The following is a 16,035-nucleotide window of genomic DNA, read 5'->3' on the forward strand; positions in this document are numbered from 1 at the left end:
CCACCAAAACATGATATAGCATGTTCTGACTGAGAGATTTCTGAAAAAAATTAAAACGTACAGCTCTGCTATCACTTCCAACATAAAGACAGAAAACTAAACAACAGTAACGTTTGTAGGGTTACTGAAGTTGGACTAGCTGGTATATAATGATGTGCTACGTGATCACTAGCAACACAGCTATGTTAGCATAACATAAATACAGTGAAGCTGGAGGATGAACGCTAACTTTTTTTCCACTCGATAAAAGTTAACGTGAGGGTTCCCGATGGTTAGGGACAAATGCAATCAAATGGCAGGATGCTGTAAACAGACCAAACTTCAGTCAGGAGAACAACTGAAATAATCCATACGAAGTTAGTCATTAATATACTGCAACAACATGGGAATAGAGCAGCTGCGAGAGAATTCAACATTAATGAATCAATGGTACGGAAGTGGAGGAAGCAAGAAGAATGAATTGTGTAAAGTTTGACTTATCTGACTGCTTTGTTTTGCTTAATGTGCCTTGTAATCCGGTGCGCCTTATGGTCCGAAAAATACGGTACTAGTTGCCTCAACAAAGGTCATGTTTTTGGTAGCGTTTGCATGTGTGTCATTTTGTCTGTAAACCAAATAGTCCAAAAAGTTTTGAATGAATTTGATTCAACTTTGTAGGGATGTAGAGAGTGGTCATGTTAACAATTTATTTACATTAGGTCTTAGTGATTTATTTGTCAAAAATTGCCCCCCAGAAAAGCTTCCTAACTTAGAAACTATGATTCTAACAAGTGTGGTGTGTATTGTCAAAATACAAGTTTAATGGGTCAGAGGTCAAATGCATGTCACATGTGACCTCTAAAAGTCAAAGTGGTAATAAAACTATATAGAGCTATTTAAAACTATGTTTCTTACTGGTACAAAGTTGACTCTGTTCATGTGGACATTCAAGTGATTCTCCAACCTTATTAACAATACACTTGCAGGTACAGATTTAGATACAATCTCACCATCTTACAATACTACATTATTTAGTTTATTGTACGATAAACTAAATAATGACACTAAAGTGTCTTCAATCTTTAATTTTCAGCCCCACATGTTGCCAAAACAACCAACAAATCCTCAAATTTAAAAAAACCCCTCTAATGATAAACGTGTCATAAAGTGTAAAAAGTCATAATTCTAACTTTTTGGGTTCTCGCCCTTGTTTAGCAGTTGTTCTTTTTTCAGCCTCATTTCTCTCTGTGTTTGCTCCACCTGCTATAGAATTAAATTATTATTTTATCTTTTTCATTTGTAGGTCTAAAATCAGACAAAGAGCTTGCTGCTTATGTTGCCCCACATTTAGCAAATACTGGTTTCTGGTTCAAAAAAATGGGTGAGTTTCTTTTAATTTTCTTATCCTTCTTCTTGGTTACCCTGACGTTTGTCTGCTGAAAGATCATATTCGAGCCATCGTTTACAGATCATCTGACTGAGCTGGGAAAGTACACGCTGAATTTGACCACAGTGGTCCATGAAACAAACGCTGTCAGCTTTGGCGGTAGAGCGCTTCCAAGGTTCACACTGAAGTTTACCATTAAAGGTGAGGAGAAAGAATCCTGTGTGTTTAGCTACTAATCATTATTCCCATAGTTCTGACCAAAGAGACACACTCCTTTGTTCTGTTCTCAGAGGGCGAAGCAGCAAGCTTCGATATCAGTGCAATGAGCCCCACGCTGCGAGTGGGCGTGCCGTTTGACATTCCTCTGCAGATAAAAGATGGTTATGGCCACTCAACGACCCTCACTTCTAAACTCAAACCTGAGCTCAAATGCTGGTGAGTCTCATTAATGCTACCGAATTTTAAAGTGTGTGGAAAAAAAATGAATGAAAGCCTTTGTGTCTTTATTATGTCATATTTAACAGTGTTGTAACACGGCCATTGTTATTTTTTTCTTTTAGTGGTCTGGATCTGAGTTATGAGACATTCTCCAGCAGTGGAACCACATTCACCATCAAAAGTGTCAAAGCGAGAGGAAAAGTCCTGAATTACCAGCAATCCAAGGTTAGAATTAATGATCTCTGCACTACAAACACATAAATTTGCCCCTCACATGAAAGGCTGTTTAAAATAATAAATTAATTACTAATAGTAGAGTCATGGTTTTATCAAGAGGTTTAACAACTACTTGAAAGTCAATAGTCAAAACATTATTAGCTGATTTGGTGATTTATTTTTACGTGCTTTGTTTTCATTTTCAGAGCTATGACCTGGAAGTGACCCTGCCTGGCCTGAAACAACACACCAAGACCATTAAGATCAGTCTTCTTCCTGGTAATCCCTCATTTATTTATGATTTTAGAACAGTTTGTACTTGTTTTTCATGTGCATTGTACTTTCAGAAATTTTGGTTGTTAAATGCTTAAATCATACTATAATAACCGTAGCATATAGAAGATTTATGTTTCCTATCTCCTCCTGGACGAGTGGACCAGTCTTGATGAGACTTTGCATAAACATTGCTCAGGGCACTGGAAGCGCCAACATCTATATGACATATACAAATAGTTCATACAATCCCACAACTGTGCATATATATTCTCGATTAAGTTCGTGTAATAAGCCACTTTAAGAACAAACAACAACGACGTGGGGATAAGAAGATCAGTTTTGAGCATCATCTTCTTATGAGACACTTTATGAAGCAACTGGATTCATCCTCAGTACGTAAATGTGGATAATTATTTTTAAATAATTTATTTTCATGTCTAGTTTACTTATCCATTGCTCAAAATCAATCTTGGCTACGTTGACAGCATTTGAAGCATGATTCAAGTGTAAACTCTGTAGATCAGAAATGATTGCTTGGATGACAAAAAAAATAATATAAAACTTTAAATAAATACAATTTAAAAGTGTAAGTAACGCATTTAACTGAAAGCCAAGCACCTGATGCTTCCAACAGTCGTATTCATACCTGCTGCCAATTTAGAATAACCACTGAAAGCATGCATGAAGCCAGAGTACCTGGAGATGGATGGATTTAAACTCGGGAACTTCTTGCTCTGAGGCAGTAGTGCTAATCACCACATCACAGTGCAGCCCCAGTTTCAGTTCAGTTTCAGTTTTTATTTGTCATATGCAGGGTCAACATTATATGCATCAGCATCCCCTGAGTTAAAGGCAGAGGTCAGCACCTTGAGCTTAGCACGAATGTCTTTATTTACCCAGAGTTTCTGATTTGGATATTTGTGTAGACGGTGGTTTTGGTGATGATATCGTCCATGCATTTTCCAATATATCCAGTGACAGAGTCTGTGAGTTCATTGATGTTGCCATCAGCTGCATCCACAAATATCTCAAAGAAGTCCTGTAATACCCCCTCAGCCTCGCTGTCCCATTTGTAGATGTCCCTGGAAACTGTTTTTTCCTATTTTAAGTCTTTGTCTGTATGCAGGCAGCAGCAGTATGGAACAATGGCCTGCCTTGCCAAAAGCTGGGTGGGGAGGGTTTGTAGCAGTCCTTGAATGGAGTGTAGCAATGATCCAGTGTTTGATCACCTCTTATAGGGAAGGAGATGTGTTGGGAGTATTTACAGAGAACTTTCTTCATGTCGGCTCTGTTGAAGTCTGCCAGCACAATAAAGACAACTTCAGGATCCTTTTCTCAAGTCCAATAATGACGTCATACAGTTTGTCCATAGTGATAGCTTTATCAGCATGTGGGGGGATGTAAACAGTTGAAAGGTGAACTGAACTGAACTCCCTCGGGAGGTAAAAAGATCTAACTTTGATGGTCAGCAGCTCGAGGCTCTGAGAGCAGTACATTAGCAGTAGATACACTGACCGAGTTTTAAACCTCTGATCAGACGTCTGCCATCAAATCCATTCAGGATAGAAAAAGTGTCCCCAGGAGACTTTGTAGCTTCACTGTAAAGATAACAGATGTCATTTAGCTGTGGTTCAAATGATAATCTGTTGGCTGTCTTATTTTTCTTAATGTTTCCTTGATTTTGTGTTGTTTTTCAGGTATCCCACATTCCCTCCACGTGAAACCAGAGGAAACGTCAATCGATGTGGAGAACGGAGACCAGGTCACGTTTCATGTTGAAATTCACGATGAGGCTGGAAATATCGCCGCTAACCCCAAACAGATCGTCCGCTGCGAGGTACAAACATGGATTTGTTCGGAAATCACGGGTGCCTCTGTGAAAACACAGAAAACTGTATTTATCAAAAGAGTATTTAGATTATTTAGGCCATAATAAGCTGTTTTATATATGTTGATCTATTTATTTTCAGTGGTGTCTTGTTTCTGTCTGTAAGGCACTACGCAGGCTGAACTTTTTTGTTTTTGTTTTGTTTGTATTTAAACATTTCCAGGTTAAAGGTTTCCCCCCCGTGGTCACTGATTGCAGCAGCACCGGTGCTGGCCAGCTTGTGACAAAGCCCATTAACCTGAAAATAATCAAAGGAGAGCAACAAGACCTCAAAGCTCAATTTGTGATGCCTGTGAGTTAGTGAAAAAGAAGTCTTCTGCTCAGAAGAATATTTTCAAGTATGTAGCTTGTTTGTAGTGTCTCTCTCCTCTTTTTCTTTCTTCTAGAGTTACAAAAACATACCGCTGGTCATAAAGGGGCTGAGGGTGCTGCCCAGCACACGGGTCTCTGTGATGGAGCTGTACAGTCAGGACAATGAGAATCTGGTGCTGAGGAACAGTGAAAAGATCGAATGGATAGCCGGCGGACTGCTGGAGAACTTATTCTACAAGCTGTATGATGAAGCTGACAGGGAGGTACCGCTCACTGCTGAAATAGCCTCCATGATCAAGGTGTGTAATGTGCAAATATTGCTGTTTACTCTTGTAATAGATTTTTAGGTAGGTGTTGGATTTTGTAAATGAAAAAACTAAAAAAAAATTAAAAAACATTTTTTTACCCTTACGAAAGAATTCTAGGAATAAAAATAAAAAAAAATTGTATGAGCCATTCTGTTTTAACACTTCTTAGCTTAATGTTAACTTTTCACTGTGAAGGTTAACTGGACAGGAGATGTCTTTGTGGAAGATCTGGTCCAGGGGAAGCTGCCTGATTTACAGGTACCTAAACGGGTGGGAGAGCAGCGCTTCTACCAGGTCTCCTATCAGGACCAGAGTGTGTCCGTCTCCTTCACTATCGTGTAAGCCATGAACCTATAATCAAAGCTTTGATTCAGTGTTTTCATTAGATACGGTCTGCACACTGATGTGTGAAGATATAAAGTCCCCTCTTTTGTTTGTAGGCCTCGTCCAGATGAACCAGAGCGTCTAAATGTAGCTTTACCCCAAACCACAGTGAAGCTTGGTGAGATCCTCTCCGGAAACATCAGTGAGTATAAATCTGATCATTTAAAATTAATCACATTTTTAAAATTCATGGTTGTATCCTATATTACTCACAATAACTTTCTTTGCTCAGGCTTGGAGCTTGTGGACCAGTTTGACAATTTAACCAAGACGCTTACCCCCACCTGTGTGAACCACATAAAAGTGGAAGCTGAGGGGCTGGACAAATCAGCCATCACATTTAAATGGCAGGTGGGAACAGAGCCATGCACATTTAAGACAAAAGTTGACTCAAATATTAGTTAAATCAAATCAAATATTCACTAATGCAATCTTAATATTATTTGAGCAAACAAAGCTCCCTTTATTATGTGTTTTTGGTGAGCTTAGGGTATAAATGTGTGCATTTGCCCTTTCACCAGCCCTATGACCACTATAAATCTACTGAATCCTCCTCCCTAACAAAAAAAAAAAAGCCTAATTCCAGACGCCTGCTTTTGTTATGAGGCAAGGTCATATTACTGGAATTCCACAAATAATGAACCCTCCCTTACAAGTAAACAAGGAGACGAAACATTTTTCTACACTGTAGATGACACGAAAAGCTTGTGTCTTTGTGGTCAAAGTTCACTACAATGGTAACAAAGTCGATGTTATTTTATATGACTAAGATGGTTTTGACCCTCATAAATTCAGAGGTTGTGCCACAAAGCTGCTGATTTGTGTACTGGGAGAGAGATGATTACAGCTGAAGGAGAGCAGGACATGTAAAGATAATGTTGCTTTTAGAAGAGGTTAATGAACTCTTGAAAGAACCAAGCTGTGTGCTATAAAGTTTGTACTTAAAGTGTTCACAGTTTATCCTGCGTTTTCCCACTATAGTTACTATAGTGGGAAAATAGTAACTGTTTGCTTTATTACGGCACCCGTGTAAATACTGTACGTGGTTCATGTGTCCTTATAACTGTATTTGTATTTGTCTAACACAGCGCTGTAAGAAGATGAGGAATAGAAAATTCAGTAACTTCTTTATTTAATAATGAGCAGGCCAGATGTGGTGATTGTGATGATCTAAGCTGATAAACCTCACGGCTCTGTATTGTACCAGGAGAGCAGCTGTGCTGCCATGGTGACGGGAATTCGTTTCGAGTCAGGGTCTCTCGGCCCCCGAGAACTGCGCTTCAGCTACTCTGACTTTGTGGAGCGTGTCAGTATTAAAGTGACCGCAGGACTCCCTGCTCAGCTTAAACTCATCAGTGCACCGGAGCAGGTAAACAAATAAAAGATTCTTAATTTAATTTCTTTTTAGACACAAACTAAAGGTATAGCTCATCCTTTTGTCTGTTTTTTTTTTTTCCAGCCTTTGCAGGTATTAAATGATCACGGCATCTCCAAACCATTTGTCGTCCAGCTGTGTGATGATTGGGGAAACCCCTCTCCAGACCAGAGGGTTGTAGTGGACTTAAAGACTTCACCTCCAGGACTGACGGTTAGCTATAGAGTAACAGCTTAGCTTAGACCAGCTTTTATAGGGGTGGTCACACTTGCTACTGATCACTTAGTCAGGTTTATGGGTTTGGCAACATCTGGCTGCTGTAGCAGCTGTATGAAATCTATACAATGATCTAATAGGAGAAGTCTTGTTATTGTTTCAGGTGAAAACCAATGTTATTTCACAACCTGTGAACGCAGAAGGGAAAGCCTCTTTCGTTGTTAATGGTTTGAGCGGGCCGAAGTAAGTAAAATTTTATTTGTGGTAATACAGCATCAGTCTTGATGTTTCCACTACTGTAAAGTCACTAGTGGGAGGGTTGATAGCCTGTTCTTCCTCTAGGGGGTGCTATCAGCTGCAGTTTAAGGGCTCCTTCAACAAAAAACCCATCCCTGGTCCATCAGTGAGCCTCACTGTCCTCCCTGATCCCAAAAAACCAGTCAGCCTGTCGGTGGAGTATGACACCAGTGTCAAGTTTTTTGCTGGAAGCAAATTCCCAGGTTTGCATTTGTTTTCCTCTCTCCTTCCTTTTTAAAAAGAAAATAAATTATTAATTCATTTATTTGTATTTTTATCAGTTTAATCTCTGCTCAGCCAAACTAAGGGAAGGTCTTTGTTTCTCTTCAGTTTTCTCAGTGACTGTGGTGTCTGATGAGGGAAGTCCAATAACTACTTTTAATCCAGCTGCTGTGGCCATGTTCATATGGGATGGGGTATCTTCAGGGAAAAAACCTCCAGAAAGAGTGAGTGACTAAAACACAAGAGTCTCCTTGATATACAGTGGTCCCTCGTTTATTGCGGGAGTTTTGTTATAAAAATAACCCGACAGGTGAAATCCGCGAAGTAGCCAACTTTTTATTTTACAATTATTATAGATGTTTTAATTAAGGCTGTAAAACCCCTCACACCACACTTTATACACTTTTCTCAGACAGGCATGAACATTTGCACACTTTTCTCTCTTGTTTAAACCCTCTCAAAGTTAAAACCTTCGTAGAAAAATAAGTCCAGTGTTTTAGAATGAAACCAAAGGCATCCGCAGGTGACTTTGATGGTGCAAATCATTTCGTTGACATTGTTGTGTTTGTTGGGGAGGAACTGTTCCAGTTTAAATATACAGCATACATCTTTAATGACTTAAAAACCCAAGAACTGGGTGCACAAGTTTGAATTGTGGATTGTCTGGAATCCACAGAGGGTCAAAATTTCACATATATACATACATTCACTTAAATCTTTTAATAAGTGGTACTGAAGATTCTACAGTGTCTTTAAATTGGAAAAGGCCAAGTGTATTAACATTAGTGATAATGATTGACTATAGCCTTTAGCTTCTCTGTTAGCATGAAAAAGATTTGTTTGACACGACTCATTAGATCGACCAATACCAGGAAAACTAAAAAGGAGAATTGTAGATTTATGCAAGTAGGGGAGTTCTTTTTTTCCTATTGTAAACCTTTTTCTTAAAATAATATTTATTTATTTTTCAATATTTCTTGTGTAGGCCATTGAGCTGAAGTGTAATAAACCCATGAAAAATGAAAAGAATGACTGTTTTCACTTCAGGTAAGATACTTTTCAGGTCTATTTCTATTTTGTTTGACTTGGTGACAGATGTTTTAAAGCATAGCTTTTATATTAATATTATTAAGTTATTTCAAGCAGCTAGTTAGCTTAGCTTAGCTTCCACAAAGCCTTAAAACAGAGGAAACAGCCAGACTGACCTAGTACCAATATAGGCAACAAATTCATGTTAACTAGTGCGTTTTAGAGCTGCTGGTACTGTAATAAAAATGTTTTATATGTAAAGTCAAACTAATGGTTTCTCTTGGTTTCCAGTCTTTGTGCTATGCTAACCAATGCTAAGCTAATCACTTGCTTAAGGTAGTTTCAAATTTATAGTGTGCAAGGGGTCCTGTCGTCTTAGCTGACTCAATAAAACAGCATGTAAGACGATTTTCCAGAATGTAGGTTTGTGTCAGAATAATGATGATGATGATAATAATAACTGAAAAAAATAATATACCGTGTGTTTCCTTGCAGAGACAAAGAAATCCCAAACAAAGTTGGAAAGCACACCATACAGTTTTCTCTTCGTATTGACAAAAATGACGTTCTCTACAGCAATCAGGTTGGTTTGAATATATAATAAAATAAAAAACACAAAACATTTTTAACACATTCATATTTTGTTTTCAAACGCTCATAAAGCATATTAAGCCACCCTCCACATACTCATTATTTGTACCTACAGTAGTATGCAAAAGTTTGGGCACCCCTGATAATTTTCATGATTTTTCTTTATAAATCATTGGTTGTTTGGATCAATTTTGAATCAGTTTCATTTAAATATATCATATAGCAGACGAACACAATAATATTTGAGAAGTGAAATGAAGTTTATAGGTTTTACAGAAAGTGTGAAATAGTTACCTAAACAAAATTAGGCAGGTGTATAAATCTGGGCACCCCAATAGAAAAATTACATCAATATTTAGTAGATCCTACTTTTGCAGAAATAACAGCCTCTAAATGCTTCCTATAGCTTCCCATGAAAGTCTGGATTCTGGTTTAAGGTGGAGACAAAACATCTCCAGTTCAGTCAGGTTTGGTGGTTTCCGAGCATGGACAGCCCGCTTTAAGTCACACCATAATATATCAGTAATAATCAGGTCTGGGGACTGAGATGGCCATTCCAGAACATTGTACTTGTTCCTCTGCATGAATGCCTTAGTAGATTTTGAACAGTGTTTAGGGCCGTTGTCTTGTTGATATATCCAGCCCCGGCTCAACTTCAACTTTGTCACTGATTCTTGAACATTGTTCTCAAGAATCTGCTGATACTGACTTGGATACCTTGTGACCCTCAACTGTAACAAGTTTCCCAGTACCTGCACTGGGCACACAGCCCCACAGCATGGTGGAACCACCACCATATTTTACTGTGGGTAGCAGGTGTTTTTCTTGGAATGCTGTGTTCTTTTTCCTCCATGCATACCGCCCCTTGTTATGCCCAAATAACTCAATTTTAGTTTCATCAGTCCACAGCACCTTATTCCAGAATGAAGCTGGCTTGTCCAAATGTGCTTTAGCATACCTCAAGCGTCTCTGTTTGTGGTATGTGCACAGAAATGGCTTCTTCTGCATTACTCTCGCATACAGCATCTCCTTGTGCAAAGTGCGCTGAATAGTTGAACAATGCACAGTGACACCATCTGCAGAAAGATGATATTGCAGGTCTTTAGAGCTGGTCTGTGGGTTGACTGTGACTGTTCTCACCATCCTTTGCCTCTGCTTATCTAAGATTTTTCTTGACCTGTTATTTCCGGCCTTAACTAGAACTGTGCCTGTGGTCTTCCGTTTCCTCAATATGTTCCTCACAGTGGAAACTGACAGCTGAAATCTCTGAGACAGCTTTTTGTATCCTTCAACCTAAACCATGATGTTGAACAATCTTTGTTTTCAGCTCATTTGAGAGTTGTTTTGAGGCTCCCATGTTGCCCCTCTTCAGAGAGGATGCAAAGAGGGGAAAAACTTGCAATTGGTCACCTTAAATACCCTTTTTCATGATTAGATTCACCTATGTATGTAGGTCAGGGGTCAGTAAGCTTACCAAACAAATTTTATGTTCCAATAATATAATTAGTGTATTCAAATCAATTAAAAGACAAAGGTGCCCAAATTTATGCACCTACCCAATTTTGTTTAAGTAACTATTGCACACTTTCTGTGAATCCTATGAACTTCATTTCACTTCTCAAATATCATTGTGTTCATCTTTTATATGATATATTTAAATGAAATTGCTGATTCAAACAACCAATGATTTATAAAGAAAATTCATGACAATTATCAGGGTGCCCAAACTTTTGCATACCACTGCATTTTACTGGAGAGTAGTTGGTCATTGAGCTGTTGCAGGGCTGTAGAGCTGTTGCGTTACTCACTGAGAGAATTGACTGACCTCAGTGCTGCTTCCCATCTTTTAGATTCGTATAAATGTGGTGGCCAATCAGCCTGTTAAACTGGGACCTGTCTCTCAGACTCCAACCCCAGTTGTTTCCTACAGCAAGGACATTGCCAGCCGAACCTTGGTTGAGAATATGACACTGAAGATAATGGTAAGCTATTTATTTATTGTAAAATAGCAGAAGCAGCCTAAACTTTTCATAAATAAACTTTGCAGTCATAGTGAGTGAATTTCCATGGTTGATTCCAGGATTTGTATGGCAACCCAGCGGGGGAGGACCTGGGAGGGAAGGTGATCATCACTATAAAGTCCTCAGATGGAGAGAGAAACAAAAGCTTCCCTCTTTTTGAAACAGGAGCCAGCAGCCTTGCAATTAACTTAGTTGAGGGCAAGGCCCACATCCCTGTGAGTAACCATTCTTCACAGGACCAGCTTTTGTTTTGGAATTTAAGGGCTCCTCAGGGCTTATGATAATTGTTCACTTGCTCTCCTCAGAGGCTGGCTATCAGGGAGAATAGCCCCGGTGACAATAGCAGCACCTACATCCTTGTTTTCAAACCTGAAGTGTATGCCCATCTCATAACCCTGGCTGCTTTTGAGCTCCCCTTCCTTTTTTACAATGGTATGGAAAAACTGAGTGGTAAATGCTATTACATGCAGCTTAAGATTTCTGGAAATTAAAGCATTACTTTAATTTTGTTGTTTAGTACATTTTTTTTTTGTTTTTGTTTTTACAAAATTCACTAATACACATAGTGGTATTCAACCATGTTGGTGTCTTTTAAACTTTTTTCTTTCTTTCTTTCCTTTTTTTTACTACACGTGAACATATAACTTATGACATAAAGGACTCTGGGGTGACTTTAGATTCGGACTTGTTGAGGAAGTATCTGCATGCTGTTAGCTGGAAGCTCTAACAAAAAAATCTCTATATTACAATATATTAAACTATTTATCAGAGTTAATCATTCCAGCCCACTTTGATCACCACCTGTGAGCCAAAAAACTGAAATATTTAAAGCTATTATACTTAACAGTAGTATTAATAATAGTATTACTACCGTTACACTACTATAGTACTATTGCTTAGATTTGCTTTCTGACAATTCACTGTTAATTGATTAACAATTAATTCTTCTTTTTTTTCCATTTTAGATGCACAGAACCAGCAAAAAATGTCTGAACTGACCAGGAAAAAAGATGAGCTCAGCAGTGCTATTGAGAAATATAACGAAACATTGCGTACATACAAGGAGCTCCTTGGGTTGCTGACGAGTAAGGTTTGAGTTGTGTTAAGATGATGCTGTGCTGTGTGCTGTTTGTATGTTGAACCAGGTCTCATTTGAAATATTATCCTTGGTCTAGTTTTTTTTCCTAGACTTCATTGTTTGTTGATCTCTGCCTTGACATGCAACAGTGGGTCGTGTGGATAAGCTGCAAACAAACGGCCCCTTTGGGATTAATGAAGTTACCTAAATCTGAATAATCTCATGTCAGTGCAAATGGGTATAGCTACAGAAATGATACTTTTAAACCACTGACTTTGATATAGTCTTAAATCTGTGATTTATTTGGGTTTCTGTCCCATATGTGATTAAAATTGTCTGCAAATGAAAATATTTTTTCCCCCTAGCTTCTTGCCTGAATGCCAGTAAGAAAGAGGCTGATCTTAAAAACGAGCTGTGCCGGAGGAAAGTGACAATCCCTCACCCCATATCTGTAAGTTATTATGTCCATCCACACCCAACTTTTTTTTCTTTTTCTTTTTTAAACTGAACTGGAAATTACATTTCTTATGTATTTGTAGGCACAACATATTGATGCACTAATAAAAAAGAAGAGTACTGAAGCGGAAGAGATTCAGAAAGTGTCCCGACGAGTTTTCCCCGTCCGTGACAACTTTAGGGGGCAGGCAGAAGTTTTGGGAATGGTAACTTTCTTTTTTTCTTTTAAAGATTCAGTACTTGTTTTAAGATGGATTTTCTGGAGATGTGTTTATCCTCTAATTTTTGAATGCAGGTTGGCCACCTGGCCGTCGTGCAGGATGATGCCGCCGCGTGGGTCATCTCCTGGCACATCAGAGGTGATATGGACTGTGTCATCACCAAAACAACAGAAGCAGCGCAGCGGATCTATCGTGACACGCAGGGCAGGCAGCAGGTCATGGCCCTCGACAGCGTCCTTGTGTCACCAGGAAACAGGTACATGGAAGATGTATTTTATTAGTGTTGGCGTCTAAGTGACGTGTGATGAAGATGTATGTGTCCTTTTATTAAAGTCTTTCCTTTTTAAGCCCTTTCCTTCCCAAAGTCTCTCAAAAACAGTAATTTAGTGCTCTTGTGGCAGCTCCATTTTGAATAGGCTGCCTGAAAGTCAGCGAGAATAATGTCGAACTATATCAATGTATGCTTTGAACCTTGGGAGTCTGGAAATATGTTTTCCACCAAAATAGCCACATTTAGTGTACATTGTAACACTCTGTAAACACAGGTGGTCTCTCACTTTAGTTTGCTGTAAAAATAATGGTGACTGTAATTATTAGTACATATAAGACCTCCATCCTGCTGCTCTTTGTTGGGGCTGTTTGGACACTAATGAGATTTACTTAACGACCAGCTGCTGCAGGTTATTGTCAGTTTTTGCAAAGCTAGTGATTTAATGGTACATCCCTCTTTTATAAGACTTTTAGTTTTTAGAATGTATTTTTTCTAACATCAAGTGCTTTTATTTTGTATTCTGATTTGATTTTTATTGTAAAAAGTGTTGGGTTTTTTTGTTTTGTTTTTTAATCTGATCACAGTTTCTGTTTAAGCTGCAGGTAAAAGTTTCTTTCACTGTTAAAATCATTTTAATATAATGAAAATCTTTGTCTCTTAATGTGATGATGAAAGCCTTTGTTTGTTTTTGGAGACACGGGGGAGGAAAAAAGCAAAGCATCAGAGATGAGAAGCTGAATCTGGGGCGTGTTTGACATAAAGCACTTTGCAAAAGTCTTGAGACATCCTTCATTTCTGTTTTTTTTTTTTTTTTTTTAAATAATTTTCAGTCCAGTCCTTGTACCAAACCTTTTTCACTGGAATTCTTTTGTTTGTTAAGCCACTAAACACAGTTTATAACTCATTCAAGAATCCTAAGTCAAGGAATGAGGCTGTGTTGTGATGACACATAACAGACAACTTAGTATTTAAATTAGTTCTTTGCTATCTTTACGAACTTTGTTACTAACAGCCTGTCACATAAACCCACATCATTTTTTTCCATTTCTTTAGCTGAATATATGATAAATGCCAAAGATAACACAGTTTGACAGACAAAATGGTGTTTTTGCACCAACAACATGATTCCCAAAGCGCTATTAGCTGAAAACTTGGCAGATCTCGCTGGTGTGCAGTGACTCTCTGTGGAGAACAAAAAAGAAGGCATATTTGTAAAGACTCTCTACAGCAGATTAACAGTATCTGACAATCATGTACTTAAGAAATAGGAAAAAAAATCTAGAAAAGACCTGGGACAGGACTTGAGAGATGCATCTGGTCCTCAGCTGATCCATCTGCGATTCACTAAAGCCTCATCAGAAATGGTCTAAGTAGACGGGTGGCTTTCAAGAAGCTATTTTGAAAGAAGGAAAACTGGGAGAAATAGCTGAGGTATGCCAAAGTTAGTTCCAATCATTGTCAATATGTACAGGAGGTCAGGAGAGGGATACAACAGTGGGTGTCTACGGACATCTGTAAAACATGGCCGAGGCTCTGTCGTAATTTGGGGTCGCATTATGTTGGAGATCTTATCAATTGATGGAATTATTGATTGACACACTGTCAATGCACCAAAAGAGCTTCCCCAGAGCCTGGGCATCAATATTATTGAAGCAGTGTGGGATCATCTTGATGGAGAACAGAACGAAAGGCAGCCAACATCCAAAGAAAAGCTTTGAATGTCCTTCAAGAAGCCTGGAGAACTATTCATTAAGACTGCTTTAAATGGTCATACCAAAAATTGACTTTCAAGCTCGTTAGTATTGTACAGAATCAGCTGTTTGTCTTGTGTGCTGTATTTCCTTGTATGTTTCCACATGTTTCAGTTAATCATTGCACCCATTTCCCATTTTCCAAGCAAAGGATGGAGAAATTAGTTCCTCAAAGCTTCTTCACAGTGTTGTGTTCGGGCACTGTATTATTTTTTCATTGCTTTGTTTGGCATATTTACAGAAAAGTAGGCCTCACATGTAGGAATCACTAGTTTCTGTGTTTTCAGCTGTATTGCTGCTACAGTTCACCTCCTTAAGAGAAACAGTTTTCTTGATTTTTAGTTGGAAAATGTTTCTCTGCTCACACTGAGTATTAGTGCTTTAGTTGCTTCTGAGAGAAGAAATATTGAATACACAGTATATTATGGGTTATTGATCTAATTTACTATTTTAACAGTTATGCATGATTTATAAAGTCAGCAGTGCTAAAAACCCTGCAGTGCTCCCTGCAGTACTATTACTTCTAAGTGTACTAGTCCCCCCACGTGAATAACATAAATCTATATTAGTCATTGTTTCAGCACTAATTTAGAATGCAACAGTAAAGCTGTTTACACTTAATTATCAGTCAATTAATTATTTTTAATTAATTATGTAATTATAATCAATTATGTAATGTGCAATTTTTTAACATTTTTGTCTTTCTTTTATCAAAGTGAAGTGACTGTTGAACTTAAGATGAAGTCTGACAACATCACACTAGAAAACTGTGATGTCTGATCTGCAAAATACTGAAAACATAGACACAAATCCAAACAGCTGATCGACTAATCTATCAATGGATGTCTTAATGGTTACTAAAAATAATCTAAAACACCTTCTGAAGGTCTGCAGACATTTTTTCCAGATCATACAGAAATGATGTTGATCAGCTGGAAGGACACACACAAAAATAAATTCTGGCATGAAATGGAAAAGATCCACATAAACTGAATCTGTACTACACATGAACTGTAGCATAGCAGTGTTCGTTTATGCAAAGAGAAATGATCGTGCATGGTTTGATGTTGCGATGTACGTTTGGAGCAAAGTGTCATGGTGTTGTGATTTGAATTGGTTACAGACCGCTGCCACACATACGAAATGGCTACCCGCTCTTTGAACCCCATGGGAACCCGGTGTACGCCAGAGAGCTGCTGATATACCCCTGTGATCCGGAGAGCTGTGACATCGGTGAGCTGCCTTAAATGGATTTCCCCTGCTCAGCGTAACGCTGCCTGTTTGTTTGGTTATTGCAGATTTGAAGTAAGACTCCGGCT

The 16,035-nt window shown here is 38.4% G+C and overlaps 1 protein-coding gene across 6 annotated transcripts in view; it reads left to right on the plus strand.

Moving 5' to 3' along the window:
- The window catches only part of smchd1 (structural maintenance of chromosomes flexible hinge domain containing 1), a 33,799-nt gene that overhangs the window by 16,080 nt on the left and 1,684 nt on the right, over window positions 1-16,035 (plus strand). For 4 of the 6 annotated variants that reach the window (XM_039617502.1, XM_039617504.1, XM_039617505.1 and 1 more), the window contains exons 18-43: window positions 1,283-1,360; window positions 1,448-1,567; window positions 1,657-1,801; window positions 1,927-2,029; window positions 2,227-2,299; window positions 3,994-4,133; window positions 4,348-4,476; window positions 4,571-4,795; window positions 5,000-5,142; window positions 5,245-5,330; window positions 5,421-5,539; window positions 6,396-6,557; window positions 6,648-6,776; window positions 6,943-7,022; window positions 7,122-7,279; window positions 7,407-7,522; window positions 8,284-8,345; window positions 8,823-8,910; window positions 10,769-10,900; window positions 10,999-11,154; window positions 11,245-11,371; window positions 11,905-12,024; window positions 12,383-12,468; window positions 12,557-12,679; window positions 12,769-12,950; window positions 15,840-15,949. In XM_039617502.1, coding sequence (XP_039473436.1) covers window positions 1,283-1,360; window positions 1,448-1,567; window positions 1,657-1,801; window positions 1,927-2,029; window positions 2,227-2,299; window positions 3,994-4,133; window positions 4,348-4,476; window positions 4,571-4,795; window positions 5,000-5,142; window positions 5,245-5,330; window positions 5,421-5,539; window positions 6,396-6,557; window positions 6,648-6,776; window positions 6,943-7,022; window positions 7,122-7,279; window positions 7,407-7,522; window positions 8,284-8,345; window positions 8,823-8,910; window positions 10,769-10,900; window positions 10,999-11,154; window positions 11,245-11,371; window positions 11,905-12,024; window positions 12,383-12,468; window positions 12,557-12,679; window positions 12,769-12,950; window positions 15,840-15,949 — 3,192 coding nt within the window. Of the gene's footprint in view, window positions 1-1,282; window positions 1,361-1,447; window positions 1,568-1,656; window positions 1,802-1,926; window positions 2,030-2,226; window positions 2,300-3,993; window positions 4,134-4,347; window positions 4,477-4,570; window positions 4,796-4,999; window positions 5,143-5,244; window positions 5,331-5,420; window positions 5,540-6,395; window positions 6,558-6,647; window positions 6,777-6,942; window positions 7,023-7,121; window positions 7,280-7,406; window positions 7,523-8,283; window positions 8,346-8,822; window positions 8,911-10,768; window positions 10,901-10,998; window positions 11,155-11,244; window positions 11,372-11,904; window positions 12,030-12,382; window positions 12,469-12,556; window positions 12,680-12,768; window positions 12,951-15,839; window positions 15,950-16,035 lie in introns of those variants that run through there. The other 2 variants (XM_039617507.1, XR_005614393.1) reach the window with 2 other exon arrangements.

Source organism: Oreochromis aureus, linkage group 9 (genome assembly GCF_013358895.1).
Source record: "Oreochromis aureus strain Israel breed Guangdong linkage group 9, ZZ_aureus, whole genome shotgun sequence".
In the NCBI taxonomy this organism is placed as follows: domain Eukaryota; kingdom Metazoa; phylum Chordata; class Actinopteri; order Cichliformes; family Cichlidae; genus Oreochromis; species Oreochromis aureus.